This window comes from Paralichthys olivaceus, chromosome 5 (assembly GCF_024713975.1).
Source record: "Paralichthys olivaceus isolate ysfri-2021 chromosome 5, ASM2471397v2, whole genome shotgun sequence".
NCBI lineage: Eukaryota > Metazoa > Chordata > Actinopteri > Pleuronectiformes > Paralichthyidae > Paralichthys > Paralichthys olivaceus.
In genome coordinates, this window is record NC_091097.1 from 8,781,404 (window position 1) to 8,805,360 (window position 23,957).

The window sequence follows — 23,957 nt, forward strand, 5'->3', positions numbered from 1 at the left end:
CTCTCCCATGAGCAATATATATATATATATATATATATATAGTCCACCCACCCTGTTTATACAAGTGAGAAAATGCTTTGAAAAAGACTCTCACTGAGTATTAGTTTTCCATCTCTTTCTATGTAAGCAAATTATCACTGCTTAATTTCTCATGTATTTTGATCAGACAAGAGCTTCCCTGCAACATTCTATAGCTGTGATAGTATGAATGTACTGTCTGTGCAGATTTATTAACTCCCGATGCTGCTTCACTTTGGAACATTTTTCAGAGTAACAGAAATCCTTTCGATCAGTTTTAAATCTTTCAATGAAAAAAATAAAAATATTTGACAGGTATTATTGCTGTAATTGCAATTTGCATTAGAAACTGTTTAGGATGCCATGAGTGCCCCGTTTTTATTTATTCATTTGTTTAGTTGATAGTGACACAGCACATTAATTAACATTAGTGTGCAATACAAAATAACGCTATATTTTCCATCCTGTGTCTCCAGGCAGGTAAGAAATAACATTTACAAAAAACATTTAAAAGTTAATGAGGAGTTGGTTGTTTTAGGAACAGTTTGATTGCTTGTTGGCATTGAAACATATGCATCCCAAAAGTAATGCATTCATTACATCTGTGGATTTAAGGCTTCTAAGGGTTTTGATTTGTGTGGCTATTTACTTTTGAAAAATAGCTTGTGAGACCTGAGGAGTAAAGCTTGTCTTCAAAAGTCCAAATTCTCTCAGGACTTAGATGTGTCTGATGTGTCTGAGCAGGTAAAGAGAAACTTACAGATCAGGAATCAATTGGATAATCACTTTATCTTTGTGGAAGCACAGAGGAAATTTACCTGATATGATTCAGCCACAACATTAAAACTGGTTGTAAATGTTGTGGCAATTATAGCAGAGACAATTTAAATATCAATAAATAGATAATCCCCAGTGATATTATGTAGTGATCAGTGTTTAGAGATATACAGTATTGTAAAAGCTTCCCAGTTAATTAATGAGGTTTACTCTGTTTGAAACTTTAGGGCCCTTCCTCTGAGAAAAACGTCTGTTCCCTCTGAAAAGATGAAGCATGATATTAATAATCTGGAGATACCAAACCGCCTCTTCTGTTGCAGCAGTGGAGGTAAAAGTGTATGCCACGATACATGCATGCATCAGTCGAGCGACTGAGAGCCGTCTATCACCGGACAAACATTAAATTCCCCTAATGCCCATAACGGGAAACATGAGCCCCGGCTGGATACCTTGCACAGCTGAAGTCACACCGCTAACCACTGAGCTAATGTGATGCTCACATGTAATAAAAATGAAAATGTTTAAGACGCTCTCCATAAACAAACAGATGCTGTAGATGTGTTAATGTATCTCGATATTTGCTCAGTTTGAATTAAAGCTGTTTTAATTCAGTATTGTTAGTCCAGTGCTCGTTGCCCCTGAGCCGGACCTGCTCACAACACTTCACACCCCGTCTCCCTCGACGACAGCTGTCTACAGCCCGAGGTTACTTGTAAGACCCAGCACAGGCGCTGTAGAAGCAGATGGCTGGCACCGGCCATCTGCAATTACAAAGGCAACTATGGTGTTCACCCAACTACACAAACTGTCCTCTGTCATCACTGCTTTTACTGTGACATCCCTGAAATTTGACTATTAACCTTCTTTGATATTTAATAATCACTATATGGCCCCACATTTTCTTGAATACAACTGAAAAGTACATCATTACTTTATAAAAATGATATTAACATACATACAATGCATACATTGTGGTAACATATACATATTTTGTTGTGTATTTCAAATAAGAATCTTCCCTAGAACCTAAAACATGGCTGCAAATAAACTCCCCAAACTGAAGCTTTCATAACATTATAACATTTGACAATCACAAGGTTATAGCCAACAATAGTAATTTATCACATTTCCATAATAATTAGTCAAGAGCGAGCCTCATACCCGCCCACAGGAACGTAGGCAGCAGCTGCATCACGAAAGCCAGAGAGCACCAGAAAAACACTGTGACTTCAGATTCTCAGGTTTATCATGGAGAAAAAAAACAAAGGTCGTGAAGTTCACACATTTGAAATGTCATTATTTGCATTGTTATTTGCTGCAGACTATTTTTATTAAAAGCTGAATAAAGAAAAAAGACAGAACCTGCATTTTAACCTCTGCATGATCACATGAAGTGGTCCTACGTTAAATATATGGGTTTTGTTGTCAAAGAGTTGAATTTTTTTAAATTAAATTAATAAATAAACACATACAGCTCCTCTGGATAATTTCTGGAGACTACCCGGACTTCAGCGCATGTTAAAAGCAGCTTATGTTGGCAGAAATGTTACTGGTCTAAACATAACATGAAAATAACATCTCCATGGCAGAATTTAGGGATTTTCTGAGCCTAAATGTGAAATGTTTTATTAAACCCTGCATACAACAGCGACAGAGAAAAAAGGTACTTACACATTCAATGATTGCTTATTATAGTTTTTGACTGATTGGCATTTGGTAATGACTGTGGAATATAGTTAAAAGCTCCAGAACAAGAGATGTTATAGCCGTTTATTTCTTAGCCCTTAACCTCCACCAAATCCCCCTAAAATCTTCACTTTACCATTACGCTTTAGCTTGTTTTGATGTTATATAGGAGATTTTGTTTTATAATCCTAATAAACTAAATTTGGAATCTGTTGGCAGGTAAACAGTCAGTGTGGAGAGCTAGAGGCAGAATAACTTTGGCTATTGGGTTTTTAAATTATCTGCATTTATATGCACATAGAATAGCTCTAACCCAAACCCAAGAACAATTACTGTTTGGGTTTTGCATGGAGAATTGTTCGAGTGTCAATTTAAAATATCAGACACATTTTTCAATATAATGGAGTCTAACACAACCCAAACATAGTAATTAAAAACTCACACTTTTTCTGCAGATTCAGATTCAGATAATGCATTCAAAACCAGGTTGTGCCAATTTGCACAACTTCCAACAATGCAACTTTGAATCTCCTTGGTTGGTTGAAACAAGTAAAAAGGTTTTGCATGTAGCTGTGGCCTTAGGGTGGGCGTACTGGTGACTGATCAACAGGAACAACCACAGAGACCCCCTAACGTTCCCTTAAATAGCTTTCACCTCCTTCCATCTGCCCACTCCCCTTAGGTAACTTCCTAAACCCCTCACCAACCCTGTGTTCCTGAAAAAAAATGTCTCAGACAGTTTTTGCAACAACTTACTTTAGTTACTCTGACTCGTTTTTTTTTTCTAAATGATCACTGTCTGATTAAGACACGTAGGAGTGTTATTGTGTGTGTTATTTTTGCTATTAATATGTTGAAATGCAGAGTTCTCATCTCTTCATAGCACACGCCTGCATAGAGTCAGTCTAGAAACCACAGTCTCAATTAGCTGTAGCAAATAATCTGGCCTTTGGCTGAAACACTCCAGTCCTTGCCAAACTTTGCCAGCTGTCATGGCAACGGGTGACACGTTGACATTTTCAGTCGGGCGTGTTTATCACCTCACACCCTCCCTGCTATGTACACCTCTGACATTTTGGAAGGGGCGGAGCTGGCGCTGTGTACAGACGCATGCGTCTCTGCCGCCGGCTCAGGAGCCACTGTTTGCGTGTTTCTGTGTGTGTGCTCATGAAGTTTCCTGTACTCTTGTATACTCATGTGTATGCATGTAGGTAGAATGTGTTTGTTCCCCTCAGGAGTCCACCATTTAAGCTGTTGCATCTCATTGCTGTACATCTTTATGCCAAGTGTTGAAACCACCCCCCCACCAAAAAAAAAAAGAATTCCAAACATGCTGAGGTACCCTGTAAGTTATCCATTATAAAACTATTATGAATAACTCAGCCGTGTATGATTAATCCTTTCTCATATAGAATGCATGAGTGCAAAAAGAAATCTGTTCTAATAATGTGTTTGCATTCAGATGCATGTACACAGACCTTGTGCTTAAGTTTCTCGCTCAGCAATTGAAAATTGAAAAGAACAGTGAAGTTGTGGGCTCATGGCTCATGGCCTAATTTGGCAGATGGCTCACTGAATCTCTCTGCGGAACCATTCCCTTTAGTGTGCGTGTGCATGTGTGTTTATATGTGTCGATTTCTGCTTGTGCAACTCCATAGAGACAAAGACTCTTCGAGCGTCCTCTTAACGATTCAAGTTTACATCAGGATCGGTGGAAGCCAGATCGTAGTTTAGGTTTTTGGTGTTGTTGTTTTTTTTTTGCTTCTCTTGAGCCTCCTTTACCTTTACTCCTCTGTCTGTCCCTCTGGTCTCCTTCACCTTGCTGGGCCTCATTACCTCCTCTGTTAACAAGAAACCTCATCTTATTCCCACACAACCATGAGGTTAATGTATTCAGTTTAGAAGGTGTCATCCTGAACATTTGCTGGCGTCTCTGCAGTTGAACGTGCGTTCAGTGTCTGTGGATCCACTCGGTGGATCGGCAAAAGCCTTTAAGTCAGATTGTTCGCAGTTAGCAAACAATTCGATCTTGCTCATTTGTCACTTGTGCTCATATATTTCAGTCCTGATAAGTATGTTTGTATCCCATTTCTCACTTCTTATAAAAGGTTGTGTGAGGGTTAAGACAAGGACATGTTGCTGAGATCTGGCTCATCAGAACAACATAGTCCTACAAGGCAAGAAACAATTGCCATCAAATGAACGGTTTCTAAACAAGCCAGTGCTTGTACCACTTTATTTGGCGATAAGCCTGAAATTGTGGAAATATCACTATTAAACTCTCGTACAGCAGGTCAGCATTTTAAGAAGCATCATGTTGTTAATGTTGTCAGGCAGGATGACAATGACGAGGAAAATGAGACCCTGAATCTGTTTAGTTTTATTTTGATTTATTTTATTTTGGAAAAAGCATTCAATCCACATTCATCATTTAACAAAAAGCAATAGTTTTGGTGCTTTGTGAAAGAAAATAACAGCCTTTCCATAATACATATATTTCAATCATTATTTCAAGACTGGTTCTAATATACCACATTTTTCAAAGGTTGCCAATAAAGGTGATAAAATGCTTTGTGCCAGTTACCTCACAATGTCCTTGCAAAAATGCTGTTGCAGTTAAAAAAGAGAAAAAGAATCCAGAGACACATAGTGGATGCTGTGTAGTCTGAACATATGGCAGCAGAAAAGAACAATGAAACTGTTGCTCTAAACCCCCAAACCCAGACACATGTATGTCCACATTTGAACAATCTAAGCACATGGTCCAGAGCACTAGCGTAAGTGCATTCAGAACGTGTGTACGAACTTGTCTACCAAGATTATACATAATTTGCACCAGATGTTTGGTGCAAATTATGTATCATTGGTGCTCCTTGAGTGTAGCATGCAATAAACCAATCAAAGTTCCATCTTCCATTTCCTTTCAAATCCAGCTGCACTTGAACCTTGGTAGATTTATATTTAAATGGAAGCACGGATGCTTCTCTGCAGAGGAAAGACACACACAAGCATATCATCTGTGTCAAGTCTGGAAAGGACACACAATGTCCACCTGCCTATGTGCTTTTGCTGCATATTGCTATAATGGTAATTCACCTTTAAAATAATGTGCCACTGATTTAAGACCAGGTTTTAATTGGTCAAAAGCACAATCACTTTCAACCGCCTCAAGAAACTAAGCACCTGATCACATCTCATTTTAACAACATGCCCATTAGTGCTCAGATGGGCACAAGGGCATTCATGATTAAACAACGTGGGTGCAGGAAAGAACAACAATTGGATCACACTTCATTGTGAGGGTCCTCATAACCTTGAAATTGAGTTTTTTGAAGGTTAAGACTTCAGACAGGAACTCTAGAGAATGTCCACAGAATTGGGTCTGGACTTTCTACAGACTTGACCTTTCGCCTTTTAAAGGACGCAGCTGGGGATTCTTTGGTCAGACGCGTTAACAACTAGTGTTCAGGTGAGGGGTGGTGCAGCATGCGAAACATAATGTATACATTCTGCTGTGGAGATCTTATACAGTAGATTAATTACCTGCATTGGCCCTTGGCTGTCTTGACATCTTTTGGCACCACTTTTTCTGGCAGGAGAATTTCGGGAGAATGTCCTGAGCCTTTTACTGTTCTCACACTGGATAATGTCAGGAGATTATCTGGAGTTCAATGCATGTGCGAAAGCAGCTTTGGTTTTATGTTTATAGATGGAATTAGGTTTGGGTTGGGTTCAGGCTTGTGGTTGGACATTTAGTTTGGATAGTAAAAGCTGGGCTAAGGAGCCTTAAATACATTATATTAGTGTGTGTCCTCACAAGTATAGAAAGACAAACTGTTTGTTTGTGCGCAGGCACCTGTGCAGAAAGCTGCATGCCTTTTACTCCAGCTTGAATTATGTTTTTTCCAGCAAGTGTATTAATTACTTTAATTTTATCAAATGTTGTGCAACTTCTCACTCTTCCGGTGTGAATGTGCTGTTAGAGTCATCATGGCTCCCACAGATTTCTCTTTTATTTTATTATTTTATTTCATTTAATTTTATCCCAGTCTTTATTTAGACAGTTGACTGCATTGAGGAGCAGGTTGTGTGTGAGCATCTCCCAGCGAATGCTCCACACCAACACATGTCTGTATGTGTTAATCACGGATGCCTATTTCTCTCCCGCTCTGGCCTCCTCCAGACCTCCCATGGCTCTCCATCTCACTCACTGTGTCTCCCCCGCCTCAAGCGAGTGCAGCACAGGTGACACAAGGCAACATGACTAGGATACCACACATCCATCAGACTGTGAGAGGTAGCAGGAGAGAGCAATTATTACTCAGTGCAAGCAGGCTGCTCAAAGTTATGCAAAAATCTGGTGGCTTTTTATATTTAATCAGAAGTTTGGCATAATTACATATTATCTTGGTTGCACTGTCTCCGCCAGACATCTTGTGGAGGTTTTTCTGTGTTGTTCACAACATCTTCAATTGCCAGCTAAGGTGGCCACCTCTCTCACTGTTCAATATCTTTTTTATCTGCATGCTAATGCCTGAAACATACCGTGTAATGGCCTATCCAGTTCGAGTGGGAGTAATGTGGAGGGTAATATCTCCTCTTTGACATCTACCCTCTGCGATTCGGAGCTTATCCACCTCGCCTCGGTTCCTTGCTGTAGGGCCCCGCAGCTCTGTCTGATGTCCGCTCACGCAACGCACCACTGTTCTCCAAACACACGGGCATGCACACTCGCACAAATCCAAGAATCGTTGCAATTAGAGTCATGTGGTGTGAGCCCACTGCCACCCACGATTCTAACCAATAAGGTCATTTTGCAGATGAAGAAAACAAACACTTCCATTTCTGCAAGTTTCAAATGTGCATCACAATCCTTGTACCAAACAGTACAGTTCATCCGTTTTATACTGTTGTGTTCAGTGTGCTGCATGGTCTCTTTTTATTGCTGCTGTTTCTGCAGAATCTTTGCCTTTTTGTGTTCCATTTGTATAAGAAATGAAACGTAAAGTCATGGATTTTGTTTTCGATGATGGGATAGATCAGCGTTGTTTTATAAAAGATCAAGTATCAATAGAACTTAATGTGCTATATAAAAAGTAACCATATTTTTACACATTTGATGTCCTCATTTTGCTCAAGCGTTTACACATTTGGTTGCTGTTTGCTTACAAAGATGGTTTTTTTTGTCGTGGGTACATAATTGAGTACCATTAATGTAGCAAGTTCTGGCTCGTAGCAAAGAAATGGTTTGATCTTTGTTTAAAGTATGTCAGCTTTTTAGCCCTGTTAGTAGTTTGTTCTTCTTTGGGGTGTGTGTAAAGCACTGGGGAGACGGCACTTTAAAAGGTCACTAATGCACTCAGCCTGCCTGCTGAAGGGGAAAAAGGCATGTTGGATGTTTGTTTGTTCTTTTTTATCTCTCTTTATAGTGAGTTCTCTGGAGATGTGGCTCTACAACATGTGAGGATACCATGATGTTTTCACTGTGGAGGAGGAGGAGATGGAGAAAGAGAGAAACATTTACCGCCTCGCTTTCTGTCCTGTGCTGGCACGGACATTAAAAAATTTAAAGGAGACAGCAGATGTGGCGAGTTGAAGTCAGAGAAAGGAATGAGGGTCAGAGGTGTCTGGAGTTCTGTGAGTCAACTGATGTAGCCAGGAATATGTTGCTGCGGTTTCAAACAAGTGTATGCAAGGCAGTGGAGCGGCAAGGTGGGATCACGGCATCACAAAGTCCGAGGGTGGGCCTGCAGATAAGAGACCGGGCCTCTCAGCTCGGTGCGCTCCCCCGGAGCAAGGAGTGACTGCAGAGTACACCTGGCCTGGCAGCTTCAGACCATACAGGGACAACTGCGGGAAAGCTTCCTCCTCGGCCGCAACCCAAACTGACAAACGGAATCATGTGCAGCGGGAGGAGCAAACACAGTGAGGTTGACAGTGTTAATGTGTGACTGCACTATCATGCGGAGCTTCCCGTGTGAATGTGTATGCACAGGCATGTGTGCGCGTGCTGAGGAGGCTCTGGGGCCGATCTACTAACAGCTGTCCTGCTTTCCTTACCTTTGTGTTTGTCATACCGGGTTAAAGGCAGGGCAGGAGAGGAGAAAAGAAAATGGATGAAGGGGAAAAAAGGAAAGTGAGAGAAAAAGGTCAGGTTGAACATAGAAAGAAAATCATGGTGTGACAGTGCGTGTAAGTCAGAATTGTTAAAGTGTCTGCTGTAGATGGAAAGCTTTTATAAACCTCAACAAGCTGCCAATTTACTCACTGCCCTTCAGACAGCGTCTGCTGTGTTGTTAGGGATGCTACATAAGATTAAATATAACCATCTGATTAATTAGCACTTTAAAAAAAGCTGCCAGGATACAGTCGCCTCTTTTCTCACATCACTGATATAAAGGCCCCTCACTTCATTTTCACTTGCATTGTCCTTTAAAAACACAAACGATGACATACTGTGTATTGATATATACAAATACATGGATACCTGGCTGCTGGTTTTTTTCTCTGTGGTTGTTTCTGTAATACACTAATACACACTAGGTGGTTTACCTCATGATGAGTAATACATTGAGATTTGTGACACATGTGAGTCCTCGTTATTTACCGCCGACACTGACAGCTGCTAAATAAAACAAAGGTAATTTTCACATCTATAAAATGTGACATTCTGCTCTGTGAGCAGAAAGTAGGGGAGATGCTGCGGATGTTACTTTTAATGTTCTATGACTGGTTTGGAGGGTTGTGCTGTTAATAATGCATACAATTCATTATCCAATTAACAGCAACAGACACACATGTGCTCCGTTTTCTGACTCGAGGAAATGCGGGTGACAACGTGGAAGTTGTAGCTTCTTCTCGAGTGTCAAACATTCATCATCTGCCGGGTGCATGTACAGGAAATACACTGAAAACATCCACTGTAGCACAATGAAGTGCATAAACAGACTGGAAAGAGAATTCAGGTTAGGTTGCAGGATGAAACAGTGAATGGATCAACACAACAGAGTGACACAATTCTGTCCTTCCATTTCAGGAACTTGGGGGTGTTATGAATGAAATCAAATCTCACATCCTGTATGGACCACTGCGAAATCCATCTCGAATGCTTTTCAGCTTTTTGTCTTCTTTCGAATGCACACTTTGTCTTTGCCTTGTCGCCCGTGTTCACGCACACTCCAAGGTTATACTTGTTTATTATAATCCTGGTATTATGACTATGGTGACAAAGTAGAGCTTAACATATAATAATTTCTAAGTAAAAATCCCATTCATTTTCTGAATAGAGGTTTTGATTTTTAGCCATAATATTTTAACCATCTTTGGAAACAGGAAATTATGTAAACAATGTTATATGCTCCTGTCCATGTGATATCAACTGTGTTTTAAGAGAGATGTTTTATTGAGGAGAGGTTTGCTACTACACTACCCACAATCCTTAGTTATAATCACACCATCTCTGATTGGTGGAGCTCACTGTTATGTAAAATGTTTACCACAACTTCAAAAAAAACATGTTGGCAAGATTGGATTGTCAACAACACAAACGTTACCCTACTACTCAAGGTTACTTTACACAATATGAAACTCTATATACATCCATAGCCTACAAGACACAAATAATGTCTATACATCACAACACTATATTAACAACAAGGTTAAATTCAGGATGAAGCATGCTGGTCGTTTTTGGGAAGGGATCATTCACCATGGTTTATGGGATGCATAGTTTCTTCACCCTTAAAATAATTCTGTACACAGTCTGGTACCTTTTGCCTTTTTTCCCATTTTCCAATTCTATTTCATTGCTCCAAATCAAATGTGGTCACGATTCATTTAATTGTTTGACAAACTGGTTATGTAATTTTTTTCTGAAACGTCAATAGAGTAAATTAATGGGAAATATACTTCCTGAACCACAGCATTTCTAAAAGTGGGCTGTCACTGTAACGTTCAATACCACTGCACATTCTCCCTCATCTCTCTGATTTGACCAAATATTCACACACTGTGCTGCTTACCGTTTGCACAGCAGACTAAATTAGGCAAAAAATAAAGATAAACACGGCTTAAATTTTACGTCTTTCACCATCAACATGTGCAAGAAGCTCTGACAGTTTTAAGTACATTAGTGTAGAAGAGCAACCACTTTTAACTTAATCAGAATATTTCAAACCAAATCTGGTCTGGTGTCAAACAATAAAACACAACTGGCAGACGCTTCAGTGTTGCTCCTTTTTTTGTTTTTTGTTGGCAATAATGTCTTCAAAATTACGTTTGGAATGATTTACAGATGCTGGTGCCATTAAACGAGGCTCCAACATTCTCATCTGCCCCAAGTGTGCATGTGGTTAGCTTGTTACACGCTGGAGGGAAATGAATAAAATGATACAGAGAGGGATGACTGCCTCCCTTAACAGCAAAGTAGTGCGGCCCAGCATAGCAGCCAGTGTCACATCCCATTCCTGCCAGGTCTGAGGAATGTCCAGTCCTTGACACTTGTCCAATCCAAGCTATCTCAAGCTCTCTCCTCCAGCTTCACGCCGGCTAATCCCTCCTGACACCTCACACAGCCCCGACAGAGAATCACTCTACCCTGAAAACAATCCAGCCCTCCTCCCTCTCCACCCTAAATCGGCACCAGCCCCCCTCTCCTTGTGTCTGTCTGTCTTCCTTCTATTTCTCTTTACCCTCCCCTCCCCATATATCCCTTCCCCATTACTTCTCTCTGTGGCCTACTCTTTCTCTTGTGTCTCCATCTGTCTTTGTCAAGCCATATTCTGCTCCTCTTCTATTTCGTTCAATCTTTCCTCCCCCTGTCTTTTCTCCTCCACCCTCACTTCCTCGCTGGGTATATCACACCTCTGTTGATGAGAATCTGTGAAAAGACGCCGTGGTTGCTCGATGAGGAATAGCCTGCATTTCCTTGAGGACTCATCGGCATTCAGAAACAGCATTTTACTTGACTGGGGGATGTTGCCTAAGTTAGCTTTTATCTCGGAGCGCACCTTTACAGATGGAGAGAAGCTCCGTAGGATCACTTTGGGAAGGAGAGAGACATCTTTCCCCCGAAACCCATTCACCCTAAATACATTTAACTTTTTTGGAGAGAAATGAGGGACTTACTGAAAGGATCTTTTTTTTAATGTTTGCACTGACGCTGTGTGTGTTTCTTGCGCTGCCTAAACACATATTTCCAATCATGTTGTTTGCACTGTGGTTAGTTAGTCTCACGGAGCAAATGAGACCCTTTACATATAATTTTCCCTAATTAGCGTATGTGGGATACAAGAACTCTCGAGAGACAAGTCACTCAAAAAAATCCCATTTATTATTTAAATGTATTCAACAATTCCAAAAGATAAGATAGACAAACATGTCATAGATTTCATTTATAGAGCCTCCCCACCCTACAGAGCACAATCTCATTGGCTGCTGAGTAAAATATCTGTCATTGGCTGTAGCACATAATAACTCTGAAAAGAACAATGTAGCTATGGCACGGCACATGCTAAAATGCAGACACCCACTGGTATGCACAGATACATACATACTCACACGTGCAAACACGCACATGCGTGCGCACACACGCCCTCACGCTCAACACACACAAACGTGCAGTCATAATAGGCCAAGTCACTCACCCAATCAGTTTCATTCTCTAGCAAGCTGTCAGGCCGCCATGTTGAGTAAATATTACCATAATTCCTGTGTGTCAGTGAATATGCAGCTAATGAATGGATGACATCCAATGAAGCTCAGAGACACTGAAACAGAAAAAATTGCCCACTCACTGTTACTGTGCCTGAATGCCCTGTCTACCTCCCCACCGTCTTGCTCACTTCTGGCTCTTAATCTCTCAGTCTTTGTGACTTTCTCTCCCTCGCCCCCTCCTCGCTTCAGAAGCCAGATTTTTATTTCTCTTCTCTTGAACCGCAGACACGCAGCAGGGAGAAAGAAAGAACAGGCGCTCTTAAACTTGGTTGCCTTAGAATCTGAACTCTGATTTTTGCTGGTTGTGCCGTGTAGAGTATCTACGTGACTACAGCTAGAACATCGAAGACACGATTTGAACTCTACTTTTAATCCAAACAGCAGCAGGACATTGTGTGTTTGTGAAATGTGTGAGGTGGTTTACAGAAAGGCTATTGTCTAGATGAGAGGCTTCTGTTGTCAGATACATTAAAAGGTAGAGTGCAGAATATATTGTTATTCTCCACATGAACAATATATATAATAACTTTGCTATAGCCAGTGATGGAGACAAACACCCACTGCCATGTAATACTGACAGTCTTGAGTTAAAGATTTTGTTTCCAGCAGTTACATCTCAGAGCTGCATCACATAGAACATCTCACGAACCCATTCTCTCAGACTAACAAGATATCTTCACACTGGACAAATATATTCTATTTTTTAAATCTCATTTGTGTAGAGTATTATGCTTGTCTACAAAATAAAAACACAATCGAAGGAATATTACACGGAACAACACTACAAGTTTCAGTCAATGGAGTCCACTGACAGTACAGCCGACTGTTGCCGCTGTGGAAAGAAGAGGTGAGATCATCCATTTTGCAGGGTTTTCATTTTTGTTGTTGATATTTCTGTGCAATGGAGCAGGGCTGAAGAGGAGAGACTATGAAAGCAAGGAGGTTCTGACACGTCGGCATTATGTCGAGGAGCGCAGAAAAACCAGCCCACTTCCTCTCCACGTCCCACTCCTCCCATGCCGCCGGCCCGTCCCCTCTCAGTGTGTCCTCGGGAGCTTTGCATCCAGGCTCGGCTACAGAGCCTGGATGCCGTGGCTTGATGGATACGAAGCAGAGGTGTCCGTGATGATGGAGAGAATTAGGAAAACTAGAAAGGATTCCGGCTTTTAACACACACCCACACCCCCCCAGTCGTACAACTCTTTCTCTCAATTTCTTCCGGCCCGAACTGTTTCTGTGTCTGTGTGCCTTCAGTCTGCGTAAAGGATGAAGCCAGAGAAGGTGCTGTACTTGTTGTTGTTGCCTCCATGGGCTTTTCCTCCGTCCAGTTTGATATAAACCTCATCGCCTGCGTCCAGATGGAGGATGACGCTGTTAGAGGCGTAGTCGTAGTTCTGGTCAGCGTCTTGGGCGATGGCGCTGGCACGAACCTGGAAGAAAAAAGGGGCAGACGAACATGTAGGAGAACGGGTCGTCTCGTTAGCTATAGAACATTTCAGGACATTTACTTAGTTCATTTAGGAAAAGCACTTAATACTCTGTCATTCTCTCACATACTGTCAAATACTGTTTTCACCGAAAATCTGAAGCTCTAACAAACCTCCAAGGCTGCACAGTCCTCTGCATTTGTTATTTTAATGCTAGAAAATAATATATTCATCCATCCATTATCTATACCGCCTATCCTTAAAGGGTTGCAGGGGGCTGGAGCAAATCCCACCTGACATAAATAATATATATATATTTTTTATGATACAAGAACAAGATCTGCATAAAATATATACAATCAGGCGATATTAGCAGGGGAGCTGCTACAGCTTGGGAAAAGCAGGCGATTACCTGGGCCCTGGAGCCGAGAGGGGGCCCAATGAAAACAGCTGATCCACAGCAATGACAATTTTGCAGCGATGCACAGGAGACTTCTAACCATTACCTTTTGGTTAATGTTTAATAAAGCCTCCCCCCCCCCCCCCCCCCCCAAAAGTCCTTTGAAATGCTCCTGAATAATGCCACAGTTCTTATATATTGACTGATTTATTCTGTCTATTCCGACATATTCAAAAGTGGCCTAAAATTTTAAAATTTCCTGAAATCAGATCTTTAATCCACAAATGCTAAAAAGAAATTCTCAATATCTATTGAAAATATATCAAGATATCATCGTAATTATTCAGCAAACAAACATTTGAGACCAAAATAGCTATTCTTGAGATAAAAGAAAGCTTGGTAGAAGTCATAAAAAGGGAACCAAAGAAATCCTAAAACTGTTGCTAGACTGCAAAATCACTTGCTGCTGCAGCCCAAAGGGAAATTTGTTGCTCAGAAAGGGAACATGTCAATTTGGGAATAACCAAATAGAAAAACATCTTTTCTTGAAATACCAAACCCCAAAGTTTTTCACTGGACACACCAATGGCACAAGTAGTTCTTCATATTGATATTAAACCTACAGGAGCAACTGGAGGGTCAGTCAAACCTCAGGCCATTCTGTCAAGCAGATTTATGGTTTCAATCTAGCCAGCGGTCTTTCATAGAAGACCTAACATTGAGCCTCGGAACAAAAGGTCTGCAGAAAGAGAAAGTTTGAGAAACTTAACAACAGTGCTGACTCTGGGGGCATCTGAATCTGGAGGAAATTACTGAGAAATACAATATAAGAAAAAACATCAAGGACGACTGATGAATATGAGCAGAGATATTCGGTGACGCATAGAAAAGCATGACAAGAATCTCTGATTTGAATTTGTATGATTAAAAGATAAAAAAAGAAAAGAAGGATTTTTTATTTTTATGTTTACTTTATCCTGACTGTGTGTGTGTGTGTGTGTGTGAGCAGTTTCTAAATAACCTGTCCTGGCTAATTAAGACCACAAACCTCCCGCTTGCTCTCTGGGGAGGAAAGTAGAGCTTTTGTGCCAAATGGGCACTGAAAACAATAGATGTGCTTTTCATGCATGTGTGTCGTCGCGTGAAGGAGATGAACTCAGTGGTAGATTAAATGAAGTTGTAAGTTTTCAGAAATGCACAACTCTTTGTACCTTGTGTTTTTGCTGAATGAAACTTAAAAAGTAAAGAGACGTACAGTGAAAGTCATGCACTGCATGATGCCTGCATACAGTATGTGTTGTGCACACAGGCGTATGTGTGAGCTTGTCTTATTGTGCACAGTGCAGTCTCTAAGGATTAGAACAATGACATACAGTGTTTTCTATTGTTTTTGGCTCTGAATTCCAGTACTTTACATTTAAAAAAAAAAAAGTATTTCACTGATTAATACTGCACTGAACAAAGTTTTTTTTTCCATGTATAAATTTGAGCTTCCCAACACAAAATCTATGAGTTTAAAGGTTTTTACGTTCATGCATGGTGAGCAGTGTTTCTAGTTCCCCAGATTTAAGACAATTGCATTTGTAAAGTACATACTTCCCCTGAGGCCCAACAGTGCATTAAAACAGGCTTCATAGCTAAATCCACATTACGCTACCCATTAGTGGAAGTTAAAGGTTTCTAGTCCTATATGTTACCGTACAGCAGCCAAAAATAGACTACAACCCGTGAAACCACATTTAAATCCACTAGATCCAGATTTTGCATGAAACTGCACACTTGTCGATACCTAAATACGTCAGATTTTTTTCATCAAGATTCACATATAATTCACTGAAAAATCGAAATTGTTGAAAAATGCCCCTGTCCAGTTTCGAAATCTCGAATGTTATGCTGCTCACTAAGAGATAAGCAAACAGATGAAAACAACCTCTTCAATGCAGGTAATGCAGGTGACAATAATCCTAACATACAGAGGAGGGGAGGTTTTATGTTTGAACTGTGGCATTTTCAGTCAGTTTCTTGATCTCAGTCCAACTTAGCATGTGTATCACACACTAAATATCTAAGAAAGCCTCAAAATGTAGCACAAGGGAGGATACTGAACAGTCAACCTTCATTTGTTGAGTTACAATAACTTTGATCACCCAAAATAGTTTATAACCAGCCTTTAAGACATTGTTTCACCTCAAATCCAATGTGTTAGTTCCCAGAGCAGAAGCAACAAAAATAATGTTCCCCTCACCAAATGCTAATAGTCAGCTGTGTACGTCAGTGCTTTTGAACAGTTACTAACAAGGAGACCTGCATCAGTCATAACTTGTATAGAATAAAGTCGAATGAGAGGATCATTATTCTCCCTTGAGAGGAAAAAGAAAGCAACTGTACATCCTTTAAAGCAGCCACTGGTTAAATAAGCCAATTAGTCACTTAGTCTGGTCACTGGGGTTGAATCAAAATCAATAATTCATGTGTGTTCGAAATGTTTTCCTGTGGTTCATTATCGGGTCTCTAAACTCCGCTCTGGCCTCAGTGATTGTCCAGACCGCTTTAAATCGGAGCTTTGGCCGGCCGCACAGGGAACGAGCATGCCCAACAATTAATTTTGCACAATTTAAATAGATATATTAAGTTTTTCTTTTTAAAAAATCCATTAATTCCACAATTTATACCATGCTTACCTCCATTTCTTTATGTTTGTTAAATTTTTTATTTTATATTTTGCTTCATGAATTGTTTGTACTCTCGCTCAAACCCCCTTATTCTGTTGATTTTTTAATGAAGTTTCATTCTTATCTTCTCTGCTATAATGACTAGAAATTAATACTATTTTCTTAAATAATTCTAAACTCTCCGTTGATATTTTAACAACCTGCTGTTGGGAACAAACATTGTGAGGAAGCGTGAAAAGTTCGTATTAAAACAGCAAATGTGAAGCTGTTATAAACTGGATATCAAATAGTTTGAATCAATGTAACGTGCAAGGATGGATTTGTATCAAGGAAATTGTGAGTATAAAATCATCTGTTTTCATGCTGGTAATAATAGAAGCATTAATTAGAAAATTCTCTCAGGGAATAATTGAGTGTGTGAAGTGCTTCTCTCCACATCAACACAATGACAGAGGCAGACCTACACAAGAAAAAAGCATTTAAGTGGTAAGGTGCAGTATCTGTGACACCTTATGTTGAACCTGCATAAACCAGGCTGTGTGTGTAGTGCAACACCTAACATCACTTCACAACAACTCATTATATCTATCATAGCAGTTGCAAATATTTATATTCTGTTGCCAGAGCTGCTCCTGGTGTTCTCTGTTCTCTTCCATTTAAGAGCTTAACTATGATTCAACAATAAATACAGACTTTTTAAGATGTTTCCCCAAAATGAAACATACTTTTAATTACTTGCAGTTTTCTTTTTCTATTAAATCATGAAATCATTATTTTCCTTTTATGCAGAGGAAGATGCTGGATTTCTCGTGAAGTGCTCTCTTGCTATCCATCAGATTACTCAACTCTCCAAATGATTTCCAAACATAGACGAGCTGTTTACTTCACATCACCTTCACATCGCATCATTGAATTACGGAGCAGAGAGGGGCAAGGCTGACACTGCTTCAGCTCTCTTAACGACATTATTGTTGATGGTTTTAAAGTAAAAGCAACTCGGGTTTGTAATTGAAGGTGATGTGGAAAAATAATGAGTACTTGTGCGTTTGAATAATATAAAGAATGTGCACGTGGAAGGAGCATTTATTAACCTTTTTCAGGCTGCACAGAGAACAAGACAAAGTTCTCTACCACCTGGCACAGATAAGATGTCGGATCAGGAAAGAAAAGAAAAGATCTCAAAGTTTTTAAAACCACACTGTAGAAAGTAGCGGTCGTGTTGGCATTAAATTAAAGGCTAATCTGAATAATTAAATTCTGAGGTGAGGTCTTAAGATGCAGTAGTAATATATGCAATATTGTACAGTTTTTTTTATTGTTTATCCTCCTGATTAAATCTAGCACAGCTCATATCGATGTGCAAACAAAACCTCCTGTTCTGATTCTGAGATGCCGGTGTCCAGTGCATACCAATATGATATGATGTGCCCTGAGTGTGCCAAGTCAACACCATCTTATTAGAGGGTTACCGCTTTTGGGGTTTGGCGGTGGTAGCGGGGGAAGCGGGGGAGCAGGTGATGTCGTCTCAGGGGGATTTGTCAGTTGGGATTTTAATGAAACTTTAACAAAATATTTGCTCTTGCAGGTGTTCACACCGAACCCGGTAACCTCAGATGCGTGATATAGCTTAAATAATTATCTTGATTGTTCTTTAAGGAGCTAAATTTACGACTTCTTCATGGGTACGTTTCATTATTTTCTTTGTGAAGGGTGGAGGAGGTAGAAATATAACATTTTCCTTTAGTGAGCAAAGCCCTGGTGGAAGTAAACTTCCCCAAAATCCTTCTAGTTCTCTCACATTGATATTATTGTTTTGTTTTGCTTCTTAGCTCTAATGGTTTTTATCCCCTTCTGAGACTCTAACCACCGCAGTCTAGGCCTCCTTCGTTTGTCTTCAATGATAAGCACACATGAATAAAACCTTTCGCTATTTTTGAAATAATGATCAGGGAGTTTATTTATTCACTGTATAATTGTTTTTTCTCTTTCACACAAAGAATTTGTTAGGAATATGAGCCAGAAGTTCAAATGTAGGATATAGCAGACGTATAGCGAGAGATGAGCAGGACTAACAGCCAATTGGCAGTGCATGACCTTGACACGGAGTATGTAGAGCAACTTTGACAAGACAAACAAAGCATGAGGCTGTGAGCGCTGGCGCCAGTGATGGTAAATGAGGTGTCAGGCAATGTTGTCTTCCTTGTGGCTGCTCGTGCGTGTTTGCATCTGTCACTTCGTCAACGTGATGGCTTTGATTGCACAATATTCTGAGTGGAGACACGAGAAAATTCAAGGCTGTGCTCGGGCTTAATGGATGATGGTTTGCCTGAAAAAGTGAAGTGCAGATTCTCTTTAACTAGTGCGCTGTTTAACTGTGACTATGGAAGACGCCATGTCGCACAGCACTGCCTTTCAGTCTTGTGGGATTTCCATTACAATCAACAGTTTCAATTGCAATTTATTTAAAAGATGTTTTACGCCACTCTCATTTGGCAGCTGTGGTGTAACCATATTGTACGGTTGGCTGGTCTGCTTTCATTATAAGCCATTAAAGCACACTGTTGATGAAAATGACGCTATTTGAGGCTTTACTCGTGGCGTCTGGCACAGGAGGAGCCTGCAGAGTCGCTCTGGGACAGTGATCTTACAAGAGGCTTTGTCACTGTGACAAGGACATGTCTCGTGGCTGCTCTGACAGGGATTTGTTGACTTGATGTTGAGCCTCCATTTTGAATCGACGAGTCTATTGGTCCTCTTTAAATCAAAGTGTACTGCTGTCTAATTGTGTTTGAACATTCCAGCCGTGAACTGCATGCCTAATTGCAGCTTAGATGGCTTGCCACTGCTACTGAGCCCGCTCCAACATTTGACCACACACACACACAAATACACACACTCAATGTGACAGAGAGGCAAACACATGCATCTGCATTCCTGTGCACAAACACACATGAGATGCAGCTTTTAAGGAAATAATGAGGAAAGGAAACCACGATGGGTTGCGAGAGATAGCGTCGGGTCTCCTTATGTGTTACAGGTCTATTTGTTGGATGAATTTAAGAGAAAACATGATAAGAGGTGTGAAATGGTAACAGGAGATTTGCCATCTGTCAGATGAGAGTCGAAAAGGCCTCCTGAATTAATTTCACCAGCTGTTGTCTTTGTACCTGCTCATCCTCTGAAACAGAACGACTTTCCTGCGCAATCCTCTCACCGTGCTCACAGTGATGTTGGAGGTGAGTCCGGCGTCAGACATTAGTTCATTAGTTTATCACATGTACCACTGATACCTGATCTAAGTGTTGCTGTTAAGAGGCCCGGTGTATAACAGTAATGCAAAGAGGGTGAGAGAACGACGACTCCTGGAAAAGACCTTGCACAAGAAATGGTGGTGGAAGAAAAATAGCCATCAACTTTGACCTGAGATCTAGCCGGTCTTTTCTCTCCTGCGTCTGACTCATCACACTCCGTTAATTGCTGAGGTACCCTGTCTGCCTCTAGCACCAGCACCAGAAATGCGATCACTGCTCGCCACAGAGACTTTAACTGTAAAATTGTCCAACTTTGTTCACACCGAGTGCCTTTTTTTTTCAGTGTGCTTCCTAGTAACCCTGAGGCACTTGGATTTTCCTTTTTTCTCAAATAAAAAAGACTCCGCTGAAAAATGAGGCAAAGTGAGTTTCTTTCTAAGTGTTGGATGATAGGCAAACTGTCAGCTTTACTCTGACATGTATTATTCATACAGTATCTGATTCATCCTCGCTTACTCGGGTGAGTGTTGATGTTTTACCCATATTCATTTTAAAGGGGGGCAGGTGGTGTTAAACCCACTGAGCTGTGTAGCAGACTGAGTCATTTGAAGCCATTGGCTCGCTGCTTTGGGAGGGGATGATCGTGGGTATCGCCCAGGAATGAATTTAGGGGACGGTTAAATGTCAGGGGCGTGGGGAGACACAGACAGAGAGATGTTTGCATAAGAGGGCCGGGGGCACTTGTCTGTCTCCCATATGGCCCTCATTATAATAAAGAAGCCTTGTGAGTCAACACCATCGCATCCTTGAGTCAGCTGGCCACAGGAGAAAACCCATTGCCTATTTTAAACTGTATGTTTTTTTTGATCTCTCGGTGCATAAGATAATATAGCAGTGTTCCACGAGCTGCTGCTGAATGTGAGACGCCAGCTGGGCTCTCATGCCTGTCTGTACAGCTCAGTGCAGAATGCTTTAAAAGTATATTGAATTATTACAGACAAGTGGTGGGCAGTTTTCGTGCAAGTTTAGAAACTTCACCAATAAATGATAGATTTTCTTCCCCGTGCTTGCAGATGACAGCCTGGTGTCATCTTGACATTTCCAATCTGTGTGGTATTTCCTAACAACATGGGCCAATCTTCATTTAATAGCCCTCGCACCTAATTAGGCCAGCTCTAATGTTCCACTCGGCAGAGTGTCAAATCCAATGTCCAATTACACAGCAGATCAAGGCCAAAGGTCCGCCTCCACTACCTCTCAGGCTGATTATAGAAGAAGTGCCACGATGTACATCACACAGAGAGAAACAGGTCTGTCAGAAGAAGGAAAGAGACGCACGTGCATGCACATATACACTTAAGGAGATCAATACTGCAGGCAAAGAGGCGAGGGACTGAGGGAGGCTCTCTCAAACCCTGCCTGTCTATTTTAGACAAAGTCTCTCTGTTGGGCCCGGCAGACACACAGAGGCCTCTCAGTGCTGAAGTCACACCACGATGACGAATAGCAGGACTGAACATTACCAGAATGTTAAAATCAATCTTAAGTATTGCTGTTTTAGTGGAGATAACTCATGTGTTCAGTGCTCGCAATTTGTTTTCTTATCATAAAAATCTGTGAAGACCACAGCCCACCTTGAGTGATAATCTGTTGAATGATTTCTATTTCTGTTATTCACACATTTCTTTTGAACGTGTGTCAATATCGAATCAAACAGAGCAGACCCTCGTCCAGATGGCTCATCTCCCATGTTTAATGTTTGGATCAACACCGCATGTTAAACACAATTTGTGGGTTTCACCTGGATACACAGCAGGATAAATGGCCGTCATGTGCACCGGAGCTGAAAACCCTCCTGTGGGTGCCTTCACAAGCGGAGATGGACTGAGCCGAATGCTTTGACAGGAAAATGACACGTGACTGAGCAGAGCTGAGCAACACTTAAGGTTAAAACAGAACCGCTGAAGAGACACTGAAGCGAGGTGAGCCCGAAAACAAAAAATCTGAGAGGACGGCGCTCTGTAACCTATTCTGTTACAGTGCAATGCATCACTTGAGAGCAATGAAGAATATTGATGGCGTTGTGCGTTGTGTGTAAATCGATTGGGTGATACCACAATCCAGATTCTCCGTTGCGGCTTTTAAAAAAAAAAAGAACTTTTCTTTATTGAGATGAAACTTTTCTGTGAGCTCCTGTAGACCGGGCGTAGAGGAGAGATGGAGGGCAGAGCACAGTTGGGGTAAGGCAGAGGGTTCGGGGGTAGGGGGTAGGGGGGGAGGCAAGGCCTGCACGCGTGTGTATGAGTATGTGTGAATGTGTGTGTAGTGAGACTGCAGCGGTAATTGCCAGGGAAGAGCCATGTGCACGAAGGACGTTGAAGCTTATTAAAGAAGGAGACAGAGTGATTATTCACTATGGTCCTCTTGAGAGACTGACGCTGAAGTCATTGCTTTTAATTAACTCTGAAACGGTTTTGCAGATTAATAACAATATTAAGAAGGGAATGGAGAGGAGAAGCGCAAACACATCCTGGATCTGGTTCAAGCTTTTTAATTACAATTAAATAGACTCGGTAGCACAATAGCACAATAACTATGTCTTTTCTCTCCTCTTTTTCGCTCTCCATCTTCCACTGCCACAAATACATTTTCCATGCCACTGCCGCGTCTGTCAGGGTGTTCGAGGCAGGTCAAAGTGAAGCGCCGATTTTAATGGCGAGAGTTTAGCGCTGGTGGAATATTTGGCAAGCGAGTAAAAGAGCAGGCGATGGAGAAGCCAATAGAGTTTGTGGAGAGGAACTTGGAAACGGGATAAAGTGTACTGCGCTGAAAATAGATTCCTTATTTTGTTTGTTTACCAGGAAGCTGACTTTTTGGTCTCGCTAGGAAAGTGTCAAAGTCCTGGGGACAATGCTACGATTCTTCTGTTGCAGTCTGGCAAGTGAAAAAAAAGAGGAGAAGAAGAAATAAAGTAACCTATGGATGTTGATGTTGAATACAGCTTGTGAGTTGTGAGGACCCCTGGAGTCGGAGGAGCACATGCTGGATGGAAACAGCACTGCAGGGCCTGGAAACCCGCCGATCACTAAAGCCAAAAGATGATAAAATGCTGGTATTGTCTGCAATTCCCTGGCCTCCCCTGCTCCACCTCACAGTGTAGCTTTTTGCAGCCTTAATGAGCTGCGGCTGCAGGAGCTCCAGCTTGATTTCAGCACTTCATCAATGATGTAGCATAAGCTGCCCCCAACATTTATAACCATTCACCATCATTTACACAGATAGAGGCTTTGGGGCCTTCTCCGTCGGCCAACGATCTAATAAACACCCCAGCAAGTGCACTGCGCCTTTATGCATAGGACAGAGGAAGACAGAGACAGAGGAGCAGTTACCACTTTATAAACATTACGCGGGTCTCTGGGGATGCACACTGTGTGCGTCTAACTTAAGTACCTCCACACCCTCCTCTTGGGAGCACAATGAAGCGGGAACAGAAGGCCTTTTATTGGAACATATGTTCTTCTTCCCCTATTATACTGTATATCAATGCTTTTACGCCTGCCCATAAACATTCCTGTTGAGTGAGACATTATATGTAGAAGGTGATCGCTGTAACTCTTTTTCTTGCTGGCTATGAACTCGGCAGAGGAGTTAACCTCTAGCTGCTTTGGCAGGATGAACAGATTCACACCACGGAGCCAATTGTTTTATCTCCACGTTATCATGGTGTCAGCACTTGTAATGTAAGACCCTGGACAGTTTCTGCTGAACTGTTTATTTTAAATTCTGCACTTGGCAAAAACTTAAGAAGATGAAAAAGATCTGAAGCAGGTCGCAGCAGCAGTTGGTGAATTTGAAAATTTCAGGAGGTAGAGGTGTTGTTTCAAGAATTCATCTCTCTGATTATGGTGAATCAGATATCCCAAATGTTCATGAAATGGACTATAAATAGCATGTCCTGTGACATACAGAAACTGTGATGTCATTCAACATCTACAGTAAAAGAAATGTCTGT

At 41.2% G+C, this 23,957-nt stretch overlaps 1 protein-coding gene and 1 long non-coding RNA gene across 2 annotated transcripts in view; one reads left to right on the forward strand and one right to left on the reverse strand.

Moving 5' to 3' along the window:
• LOC109642162 (uncharacterized) overlaps positions 1-23,957 on the forward strand; it is a 94,938-nt gene that overhangs the window by 62,421 nt on the left and 8,560 nt on the right. The gene's annotated exons all lie outside the window — the stretch shown is intronic.
• The window catches only part of c1ql1l2 (complement component 1, q subcomponent-like 1-like 2), a 15,720-nt gene continuing 3,553 nt past the window's right edge, over positions 11,791-23,957 (reverse strand). Inside the window, exon 2 of the mRNA XM_020094192.2 lies at positions 11,791-13,625. Coding sequence (XP_019949751.1) covers positions 13,446-13,625 — 180 coding nt within the window. The 3' untranslated portion in view covers positions 11,791-13,445. The remainder of the gene's footprint in view (positions 13,626-23,957) is intronic.